The sequence below is a fragment of the Danio aesculapii genome, chromosome 18 (assembly GCF_903798145.1).
Source record: "Danio aesculapii chromosome 18, fDanAes4.1, whole genome shotgun sequence".
Taxonomy (NCBI): Eukaryota; Metazoa; Chordata; class Actinopteri; order Cypriniformes; family Danionidae; genus Danio; species Danio aesculapii.
In genome coordinates this window covers 43,567,004-43,579,074 of record NC_079452.1, presented here as the reverse complement: position 1 = coordinate 43,579,074, position 12,071 = coordinate 43,567,004, and the positions used below count along the sequence as shown (strand labels likewise).

The 12,071-nt window shown below is 33.3% G+C and overlaps 2 protein-coding genes across 6 annotated transcripts in view; both read left to right on the top strand.

The window, feature by feature from the left end:
• The first annotated feature begins 1,764 nt into the window (after window positions 1-1,764).
• On the top strand, window positions 1,765-3,831 carry LOC130245663 (pro-adrenomedullin-like). 2 transcript variants are annotated; one of them, XM_056478414.1, is made up of 5 exons: window positions 1,765-1,877; window positions 2,381-2,493; window positions 2,582-2,692; window positions 2,769-3,064; window positions 3,374-3,831. In XM_056478414.1, the coding sequence occupies exons 2-4, from the start codon at window positions 2,393-2,395 to the stop codon at window positions 3,037-3,039; spliced, it is 483 nt and encodes a 160-aa protein (XP_056334389.1). In that variant the 5' UTR covers window positions 1,765-1,877; window positions 2,381-2,392; the 3' UTR covers window positions 3,040-3,064; window positions 3,374-3,831. The 2 variants fall into 2 exon arrangements, with proteins under 2 accessions (XP_056334389.1, XP_056334388.1); XM_056478413.1 differs by having other exon boundaries at window positions 2,769-3,831.
• A 2,539-nt stretch (window positions 3,832-6,370) lies between these two features.
• The window catches only part of ampd3b (adenosine monophosphate deaminase 3b), a 36,005-nt gene continuing 30,304 nt past the window's right edge, over window positions 6,371-12,071 (top strand). The window contains exons 1-2 of one of the 4 annotated variants that reach the window (XM_056478080.1): window positions 6,371-6,476; window positions 7,147-7,246. In XM_056478080.1, the coding sequence (XP_056334055.1) occupies window positions 7,189-7,246 (58 nt within the window). In that variant the 5' untranslated portion in view covers window positions 6,371-6,476; window positions 7,147-7,188. Of the gene's footprint in view, window positions 6,477-7,007; window positions 7,032-7,146; window positions 7,247-9,763; window positions 9,914-10,970; window positions 11,162-12,071 lie in introns of those variants that run through there. The other 3 variants (XM_056478081.1, XM_056478083.1, XM_056478082.1) reach the window with 3 other exon arrangements.

Below are 12,071 nucleotides of genomic sequence, written 5' to 3'. Positions count from 1 at the left end.
AGTTTGAATAACTTAAAAAAACTGTCTTTTAATTTTAGTCGAAATAAAACAAATTAGACTTTCTCGAGAAGACAAATATTATCCGGGAATACTGTGAAAAATTCTTTGATCTGTTAACCATCATCGGGAGGAAATATCAAACGTCACCCCTAAAGAGTATACTTAAATGCTGTTAGAATCTAATATGGTGCACCTCATAACGAGACAGGATTATGTGACCACTAGCACACCATCAATCCCTTCCCTGTATCCTATTTAGATATGTGGTCTAAAAGATGACCAAAAATTCAGCCAGGTTGTCAATTACACTAAGAGACAATCAAGAAATTACACTGCTGAAAGACTGGCAGTGAGCAGAAATATCGAAGCTGAAGCGCCACAGATTGTGTTTTATCTTTCCAAAACACTCAGTGTCTTTTATATAACAATTTCAACATTGTGTTTCTACTTTCTACAGATAAAAATAGCTTAATTATGGAATTGGGTGTTGTTTATGCTCAGAGGAAACTAGTAAGAGTAAAGTTGTCTTTCCTGAGCACGTCTTAACTTGGCGGGAATATTTCCAGTATCCTTATGAGGCACTTAATGTAATGTTAAACTAGTCAAGCAGGCCTATTTGCAATTCTATTGTGTGTAATGTGCTGTAACAATGCTTTTAAAAAGCAAACAAACTGCAACTTTGAACAATACTGAAAGCACATTTGAAAAGCCATACATCTATAAGACTAAATAAAAATATGAAGCAAGATTAGGGGACCACTTCAATGTTATTGTCATTCCACAATTTCAGACCTTAATTATTAAAAAAATAATGAATTATTTATAGATGTATTATTATTTAAAGTACATATAGTAATGAAGTTGTAAATTCAGCTTAAATATAACAGAAATTACCTGCATTTTAAAATATATTACCGAAAAACACAAATAAATTATCATTCTTGCTCTTGGTGAGCTCAAAATGTCTTTCAAAAACATTACAAATTGTTTAACCTACCCCAAACTTTTGGATGGTGGTGTTTATACTGTACAATGTATATTTTGAATATGATCTTTATTTTATACATCAACTGATGGAAAGGCTATGTGTCACATGAACTCCAGAGAGAGGAAACCAAATCATATTTTTTGGCCGAGCAATATGATTGAGCAGAAATATTACTATCCGTTTTTCCCTCTCTTCAGTTACAAATTTGAGCGTGTTCCATTCACAATTATTTTGGCAGGGCGTGTGGTGTCATATTAGCTGTACTCAATATAGAAATCATTAATTCCACATTCCTGATGTGTTAACAAAATGTGTAGGTGGCTGGAATGTGTGAGCGCTCGCACCGAGTCATTATCCCAAGGACAACATCTCCCAGTCACATCATTTGAAATAAACTCCATCACCAATTAGATCTGCATTCCAGATGCTTCGCAGGAAGTTAATCATCAGATGTTTACAAGGCTTATTCTGAAGCATATTTATTTGGGATCTCAAATCTATCCATCTACAATTCAGAGCCTTCTCCGACCCTGTGAATACAGATATTAAAATCAAGCAAAAACAAATGGTGTCATCTAATTAAAAGGACATGCTGAAGTAAAGGTTTCTCCCAGGGCTTATATTCCATCCTTTTAAAGACAAGGCATGTAAAGTTGTTGGCTAGTTTAGAGAAGGGATGTGGCTGCTATCACTCAAGACAACTCCCGCCCCTTCCCACCCCCTGTAAAGTATATAAAGCACTCAGGTTTTTTCAGTGAAACTCAGACCATTAGCAGTGTCACAGCTGAATACTCATCCCTAACCAACCAAGACGCTCTTTGGAAATACACTATAACAAGGACTTCATCAGCATTTGCAGTCAATTCTAAAAACCAGACCAAATTATCAGGTAGGCTTCTTTTTGGGGGGTTTGTTAACTTTGAATTGTGGATTTTAAGATTTGGTGACCTCAAAGGTCAAAGGCACATAACTTTCTGGAAATTGCACTTGTGTGCACTTCCAGGAAATTACAAGAAATGCTATTGAGAAATGACACGCTTGAGCAAGACATAACCTCTATTTAACTTTCAAAATAAATAAATAACCATTATGGAGTCAACAAGGAACACTACCTTTAACAATTGGCAAGAAACCTTCGTCCTCCAAAGAACATTTAAACTGCACTAAAAGGTTATTTATGGATTAAAACAAATTTTTAAAATGTTTACAGTAGCAACAAATTGATTCATTTAAGAACCATTCACTGAAAGAACACTTGAGGAGCCACAAATGGTTCTCCTTTGGTATTGCTACAAAAACCCAATTTGGGAATCTGTTTTAAGAGTGATTTTGTTAAATAAAACATGAGTATAAGTTTTATATTTGTTAACATTTCTACATGTTCTTCCACAGGTTCCATCCACAATGAAGTCCATGCTTCAAAAGGCTTTCCTATGGTGCATGTTGACCACACTTCTGCCGTGCATCACTAGTGCAAAACCTCTGAATGGAGATGGTTTGAGAAGGTACGCTCTTGAACGAATCACTCTTTTCTATTAAAACTCTTGACTTTGAATCAAATCTCATAGGGTTTCTCTTCTTGTCATCGCTTAGGTTCAGTGTTTGGCTTCAGAGTAGGGTGAAGAGAGAGAGAAGCGAGAGCGACGTGACAGATTTGCTGACTCAGAGAAACTGCGATACAGAGTCACTGGTACCACAGCACAGGTACGTCACATGCTTTGTTTAAATGAATCAGAATGATTCTTAGCATGGATACTAACTGCTTTCTGTTTGCCTCCAGAAACGTGAGAGTAAAGCGGACAGATCCAGCCTACTCCATTAAAAGAGTGGAAAGAGCGGGCTGTAATCTGGCCACCTGCTCAGTGCACGAGCTTGCCCACCTGCTGAACATAATGCATGCAAAGACCAACAACGCCCCTACTGACAAGATCGGCTCAAATGGCTATGGACGGCGACGGAGGCGTTCGTTACCATCAAATCACCCTGCATTAACCTTCCATGAAGGCCGTCTACAGCTGGCATGGGTTCGATCCATTCTCAAAGGGAATTAAGGAACCACACAGGAACACCTCTGCGGTTTGTCCTGAGCCTTTGATTTACATTGGCTTGGTTTACTGAGATACTTCTGATACTTCGTTTGCTGAACGTTAGTGTACTTCCTTCAGGCACAAAGGAGCAACTGGAGCATCCTTCTCTCCATCCTCTGCCCGATGGGTTGGACAGAGAAGGATTCGGGTCATGGTTGTGGAAAAAAAGGAGTGCTAAAAATGACTTTAAAAAAACTTAAGGGTTCTAAGCAATTTGTGGTCAATGCTATGTGCATGTGTCTAGCATTCATGTCATTGTAATGGCGCTTTGGGACTTGACTCTCTGTCTCTTCTGCAGCACTGATGCGCCCTCTGCTGGAGAATGAAGAAACTGCCCAGGACTCTACCAGCCCACATTTTCATTGAAGAAGACAGAGAGAATTGCAAGAAGAGGAAAGACTGAACTTTACGATTTAAAGCTATTTACCTTGGGGGACCAATGATGAAGACTTTTTGTTGTCCTGGGGGACATCCACATACTTGAAGACTGATTTAGCTATGCTACGGGAGCTGTGCAATAACTCATTTTAATATTATGTAGTATATTATGAATGTGTATAAAGATGTATATTATGAAAATACTGTATGTTAAAAGTTCATATATTTATATCTACATACTGTACATGTATTCTTAAGATATTATTTGTGTTTATTGTGAAGTTGTTTATCCTGTGAGTTCATATCGATATAAAGAGATGCTTTTTTTCCACATGAATCATTCCATAATGTGACATAATGTGTGTTAATGAATTACCTATTAAACTCTGGAAAGAGTAAGGAAATGTTTTCGTCTCATTTCCACAGCAGCATTCAATCATTCATTTTCCTTTGGCTTAGTCCCTTTATTCAGCAGGGGTCACCACAGCGGAATGAACCGCCAATTAATCCAGAATATGTTTTACACAGTGGATACCCTTCCAGCTGCAACCCAGTACTGAGAAACGAATCTGTGCAATGAATAGAAAATAATAAATAGAATAAAAAAATAATATTATTTTTAAAACTAAAATTTTATGACGCCCAAATGAAAATTTAAACCTTGAGGTTTTATCAAATCTGGCATGAAAAACTGAAATGACATCATTTTCAACGCTTATTTAAGAAAGTCAAACAGTTTTATTTGTACTAAAGCTGCGATATAATGAACTAAATATATAGACTAGACATTTACTATACTTAAATTGTTCGTTTTTAAAAGTAGATTTTTACCTTAAGTCCTCGCAGAGAAGCTAAATAAAATCTTTTAGCAAGTTGTCTGTGGAGGGAAAACAAGAAAGAAGTTCACTACAAATCCAGCAGAGGGCGCTTTCTCCTCACTCTATGAAACCACACTAAAAAATACCAGAATATTAAACAAATGCACGATATTACATAAATGATATACACGATAAAGGCAACATTATGACATCTTAAAAAAATAAGAGAGAATTAAAACAAAAACAAAAAAATGAGAGCACTATAACCAAATTAGAAGTCTAAGTTTTTTTTGTTTTAACAATACAGTCATAATAACCATAACAATGGATGACATCAAGTACAATAATACACAAGGAAAATAAATAAAATGCTAAAATAAGACAATAAAAAAAACAGGATACAGATGCAAAACTATCAAATTAAATAATATTTACATTTTATTTTTATATTTAATAATTGATAATTGATACTTATAAAAAAAATAATTGATTTTTTAACATTAAACATTTTGCAAAGTAGTAATTAAACAATTTAAGTCTCAAAGAAAATTCAGCAAATTAGGTAATTATGAAGAAAATGTACATTTGTGAATGTAATATTTACCAAATACAATAAATAAATTGCCTATAAATTCTATATGTTATGTTTGTCATGAGAAAAGTAACAAATTACATTCACACTACATCACACATCAAACTTACGTTTTGGTGTAAAAAACAAGATGGATAAATCAGATCAAAACACTTTAACATGTGGGCATTTGACAAAAAGATGATCAACCGATTCGTTACTTGAGTTACAGAAGACACTACTTGAATAAGGAGAAGTCTAAACTAGAGACAGTCAAATGCAGTGAAGAACGTCATGAGTTGGAGAGTTTCTGAGTATTTTGTTAAATAGTAAGTGTTACACTGTAAGTAACTGTGATTGTTAAAATGATTACGTTTCATATACACTCACGTGAGATTAATTCGCGTTGTGTTCCGTTTGGTAGGCCTGCACTTGACAAACTGGGTTTCACGCATGCGCGAGGCGCCAAAGACAACAACGTGATGGCGACCACATCGTCTTTTTTCCCCTGAAGAAGTCACACTACATTGGTACATAAAAACCACTACATTGGTACACAAAAAACGTTCATTTGTTAAATGTATGTTCTTTTTTGTAGCAGTTCAGTGCTTATTAACTGGAATGGCAGGTGTATGTGAACATAGTAGCAAGCTAAATAATGCATGTATAAAAAAGAAGGGCCATAAAGCGAAAATTAAGATATGTTTTTGATTTTTACGCCAATTAAAACCAATATAATCAATAGCAACATACGAATTAGTCTTTCAAGGAACGTTTTGCGAGAAACATGACATTTTAACATTATTGTTGACATTTTATTCTAGGCAGAAAATTGAAACGTAACATTAGTATATTGTCATTGTCAAGTAGAAACCTTGTATCTCTACGTTTTAGTGTGTTGTTGTATAACGAAAAAGCAAAAAAAAAAAAAAAATCAAATGGAAAATGTAATATTATTTGGTCTAAATAACTGCTTAAATCATTGTAACAAAATGCAGTCTTTACCCTATTGTCTTGTGCTTGCATGGATGAGTTATTTTCTACCCATGTGTGTAAACTTTATGTATTACTGCTAATCAACGAAATGTTTTAACTATTAAAAAAAACAGTCCAATTAAGGGGGCTGCTAGCTTGTGATTGGTTAAATTGATTAAGTCAAAAATGAAAATTCTGTCATAATTTACTCATCTTTGATGTGTTGAATTTTTTTGTTGGTAAGATATTTTGAAAAATGTTGGAAACTGGTAACCATTGACTTCCATAGTATTACCTACTATAGATGTCAATGTTTACGTTCTCCAACATTCTTCCAAAATATCTTCCTTTGTGTTCAACATAATGAAAAAAAAAAAAAACTCAATTTGGTTTGGGTTTGGAATAAGTGAGTAAATGATAACAATATTCTATTTTGGGCAAACTAAGTAAAAGCAAAATCCATTAGCTAAGATTCTGATGTCACTGGCACTGCGAGGGTTAAGTGTGGTGACATTTTTCACTTGTAGATGTAGCTTAAGAGACTTGAGGCATATTTTCATACCCAGCGTGTGCTGCACTACTGAACACATCACAGTCTCAGGGGACAGTCACACAGAGACAACACCAAGATAACAGAGACAAGAGACAGAGGACGGAAGGTGAGTTGCTTTGTATTACTTTCTTAAAATAAGCTTACTAAGCCCTTTACAGTTGGTTTACCGCAACAGAAGTGCTTTAATTTTCAAGCTTCTCCTGCAAGTCTGAACCTGTTGTGAACTGATGCTTCACTCCATTACAGCTCTGTAGTTTTAATCCTTGTACATTAGTTCCCACTCAGTCTCTGTCTTGCATTGTTTACTTATTTCTCTTTGTAAAAATCACCCTGGGTTAGAGATTATGGAGTTTTATCAGGGGTGGTACCAGTTTTTAGAAAAATGTTGAGGCATTTCCTTATTTAGAACTGCATGCTGTATCTGTTCTTGCAGATAAGCTAAAACCTTGTAACTTACTAGCATTTACACAAGCTGCTTCCCATGCTGCAAGACATGCTCAGGAGAATCAGTAAATACATAAGGGGAATAATTATACCTTACATGACTTTGAGGATGCAGAAATAGTGAACAGTTCGAAGTCTACTTATTTCCTTTTTCCTGTTTTTGAAAACCACACATACACACACGATTGGTAGTTAGCATTCATCAGCTCACTGAGAGGTAAACAACCCATGCTCTATTAATCTTATAACAACAACCACACAGATTGTGGTGCTTTTACTGTGTATTTGTTTCAAGATTATGCAATCCATTTTAGTTTACTTCTGTCCCTCAGGTGAAACCCTTAACTGGAGATCGTGCCTGCTGCGCTGTCAAAATGAGCAAAAAAGGAACCCCTCTGTCTAAGCAACAATCAACACCCAACTTTGGGAGGGGTAAGTTTGGCACAGTGTATGATAATACTATATCTTAAGAGTCCGCTTCATGTTAGCTTGTTTTTTAGCCACTTTTGTTCTTGTTAAAGGCAAGTATGTGCAGGTCCATTGAAACAAACTCCTATAAAGTGGCATGAGGACATATTGTCTGCTATTGTCTCTCAAAGTAGGTTAAAGTCAAGGTGTCCTTTACATTCTTTGCAAGCATGACATAAAGTGCTCTATCAAAAGAGCGCTGGATGTTTCTAAAAATAACTGATTTGCAATGAAGCACTTTCCTCATGACAAGTCTGATGAGTTGTGCAACCATTTTAACAGACAGCTTTTGCAACAAGTTGTTTTCATTTGAAACCTAAAGAACTATAGATGCACGTATTTTAATTACACACTAATGACATATCAAATAAATAATATAATATATAACTGTATGTGAATGACAGAATAGTGAAATGTTAGTTGCATGTACAGTGCTATTTTTTAAAGGGTTAAGCAGAAGTAAAATTAAAGAACTACTCTGTACTACATTTACATTTATCCGTTTAGCAGACGCTTTTATCCAAAGCAACTTACAAATGAATGACATGACAAGCGATTCATCCAATAGGCAAATAATGATAAAAAGTGCTAGCAATACAGAATTTCAGCCACCAAGACATTTTATTAATCTGGTCTATTTTAGTTTACACATAAAAATAATAATTTTATTAACATCTGCCTTGTCTTGGGACCACAAGTGGAAATTAGCATTTTTGCTATAACTTGAGACCATGCATCTTGCTTATGATTGAAATAAATATATATATATATAAAATAGTAATAAATAAAATAATAATATAATATAATAAATAGTCTTTTAGTTTGGCTGGAATAATAATAATAATAATAATAATAATAATAATAATAATAATAAAAAAAAAATAATAAAAATAATAATAAAACAAAAATAAAAATAAAAATAAAAGTAAATAAATAAAAACAACAAAATAAATAATAATATAATAAATAATCTTTATTTTTGCTGGAATAATAATAATAATAAATAATAATAGTAAATAAATAAATAAATAAACACAACATAAAATAAATAATAATAATATAGTGTAATAAATAGTCTTTTTGTTTGGCTGGAATAATAATAATAATAATAAGAATAAGAATAAGAATAAGAATAAGAATAAGAATAGACAAATGAATAAACAAACAAGTAAATAAACACAACATAAAATAAAATATAACAAAAATACAAGAAAATACAAATAAAATTTATTTATTAAAATAATTTTTTTTAAAAATTTATTATAGTTTGGCTGGAATAATAATAATAGTAGTAAAAATAAATAAATAAATACATTTATTAATTAAAAGTAAATTTAATTAATCGTTAAAAGTATATTCCCAACCCATTAATTTTTATTTACTGAACAATGAAATGTTTTTAAGTTATTTGATTAAAACATATTTAAAAATGTAAAGCTTCAAAAATTAATATAATAAATTCCCTTAAGAAAATATAATTTGTTTGTTAATACAAACCACTTTTGACTAATTATTTGTTTGTTTGTTAGACTTTACTAGATTTAATCCCAAAGGGAAATTCACGTCACAGCAGAGCTCTCCATACTAAAGATAGATAAAACAAGTTACATGTATATAAAAAAACAATAATAAATTTACATTCATACTACACACCTTAGTTTTAAACAATGAGCAGACACTTGTCCATATCTAATAACTATTACAATTTAGTATGATTTTGGTTATACAATCTGATCACTGTTGGTAAAAATGATTTACTGTATCTTTCTCTGTAACACTGGGGATGAATGAATCTTGCACTAAAAGAGCTTGCACACGCTTGGACTATATCAAAAAGGGGATGATTATCGTGGTTCATCAAACTGACAAATTTGTCCATCATTCGGTCATGTGCAATCTCTTCTATAGTGGGTAGCACACACCCCACAACAGAACCTGCCCTTTTTATAAGCTTATTTAATTCGTTTTTTTTCTAATTAACCCTATTTATTAGTTAACCTAATTAGTACATAGTATTTAAGTATTTTGTAAGACACTAGTATCCAGCTTAAAGTGTGATTTTAAAGGCCCAACAGTTATCAAAAAAGACACAACAAACTATCATGTTTAAAAATATGACTTGAATATAACTTAATTTCAATTAACATGTTGGCTTTAGTATACACACACACTTTTTAAAATAAAAATTACCTACAAATAATTCTGTATACAGATATATATGTAATAATGTGTATATAAGAGCAACAATTAATCATGTACAAATCCGAGACAAATTTGGTAAAAATTAACCAAGTGCTACAAAACAAGAAGTACAGTGCACAAAGTGGGCTGGACTTGTATGTTAAAATGAAAGTACAGCTCTTCCGTCACTGATGGTGTTAGGAAATGAAGAGTTAATCCCTTAGACAAAGAGAAATGTGAGCTAAGGAGGGGGCAGAGGCTTGGGCAGGTATGAAGCCAGTGTTGCTTTGCTGGGTGGAGTTTAGCTTTTCCCAACTGTTTCCAAACAAATAAGGAAAGGTTGGAAGAGACACTGGATTTAAAAGGAGGAAATAAACATAACCTTCCAGTCTCTCACACCCAATACTCTCTCTGGAACGCTGAGGTTGCCAGACCTTCAAAAAAACGCAGGTAAATAAATGCATGAGTTTCTAACTGTTCGCTGAGACAGTGTGTTTAGCACATTTACTTTGAGCTGATATAGTTCACCCAAAAGATCTGTCATCACCAGCGTCCATTCCTTTGTTTCATTCTTCATATACACAAAAGAAGATATTCAGAAGAAAGCTGGAAATAGTAGTCATTGACCTCTATAGATGTAATAAAGGTGTCAATGAATAACATGTCTTTGGTGTTTCAGAGAAGAAACTCAAACAGGTTTAGAACGAGTGGACGACGAGCAAACAGTGACAGAATATGTTGTTTTTGGGTGAATCCCCTTACACCTTCTGTTTTGCGTACTCATTTCTCAGTTCAGTGAAACAAGGTAACTTGTAACTTCATCCACATGGATGTTTGAAGGCTGTTTCAGGTTTTTTTTTATGTAGTTGGGAACAGAGTATTCCATTGGGTTGTGTGCATATCAGCTTTTCAGAAGCTTGCCAATAATACTGCACATACTGTACACTGATGATGTACGCGTCATATTGACTTACCTGTAATTCTGGTTACCTGTACTGGGAAGGGCACATGTTGGCTTATTATTAGTTGAGCTGTTATGTATGACATGTGTGCTAGGGAATATAAACATGCGGCTCTTAAAGGGATAATTCACCCAAAAATTACAATTATGTCATTTACTCACTCTTCGCTTGTTCCAATATGTTTGTGTTTCTTTCTTCTGTTGAACACAAAAGAGGATAATGTGAGGAATGAAATGTTGGAAAACAGAAGTCGACAGCTCCCGCATTACAACATTCTTCAAAATATCTTCTTTTATGTTCAACAGAAAATTATAAAGGAGTAAAACCACTTAAGGGTGATAATATTTTCATTTTTGGGTGAACTGTGCCTTTAAGAGCACACTGTGGAAATACAGTATACAATGTACATATGCAGTCTGCCTTTAAAGGTGCGGTTCTGTTATGAACATGAGTGAGCTCATGCCAAGACAATGTTTCTCTTTTATAAAAACAAGAGGGCTGAGAAATGATCCTGACAACTCGCAAACTCCAGAACCTGCCACTGCCAGTGTTTTGAAGGGTTTCAGGTTCTGCTCACCGCTGGCTGTCCCTGTCAGATGCTTTAAATAGGGCAAGACTGGAAAACACTGTAGCCCCATAGACAAACAAGACATAGAGCAGAAGAGCACAGTTGTGAAGCAACAGGGAAATAAAGAGTGCATATCTACTAAAGACATGGCACAAATTACTTCTGAAGGTAAGAGGAAGTGTGTAATCCAATATAATTGTGTATAATGGGGTCGCTCAAGCTGAATAATAGGGGTCAATGACTGTCAAAAGATTGGACAATGGAAAGGGTCAAGTGAAAGTAAAGGATAAAGTATGGGGAGATTTTCTTTATATAGGGAATTAGTGAAGTGACACGTTAGTTGTATGCTTCAAAGATTAGCTTAATTCTGACAGAAATGGCATTTTCAGAGGGATAAAGACTGATTAAAATAAAGATGTTTCTTCTAATATAATTATCACAATATCTTTCAGAAAATTTTAATAATAATGGGTTATTTTAAGTTAAATATGTATTATACATTTAGTTTTTTCTCACTAAAATTATATACAGATAATTTTTTTATTATTATTATAAAATTATAATTATTTTTCAAATATTTGACAAGTGCTGTTTAATGGAGAGATTGTTTTCAACACATTTTTAAACAGGAGTTTCAATGAATAATTTTTAATAACAAATTTCTGATGTCTTTGGCATTATGACAGTAATATTATGCTAGTTATTTTGCATGATATTAGTATATCAGCTTAAATGCTATTTAATAACTTAACTAGGTTAATTGGGTTAAGTAGGCAAGTTAGGTTACTTAAGCATTGGAACACAGCGGCTTGTTTTGATAGTCAGTCAAAAAGTATTCTTAAGAAAGCTGGTAATACATTATTGACATTAAAATAATTTTAAACATTTTAAAAACTAAATACATTTAAAAACAAACAAGACTTTTTCCCAGAAGAAAATATATTAAATTAAATGCTATGAAAATGTCCTTGCTTCTTTAAAAATCACTTAGGAAAAAAAATTGAAAAAGGAATATTAGGATGGATTAAAACTGATGCATTACCTTTATTTATATGTAATCTCATGTCATTGACTACTT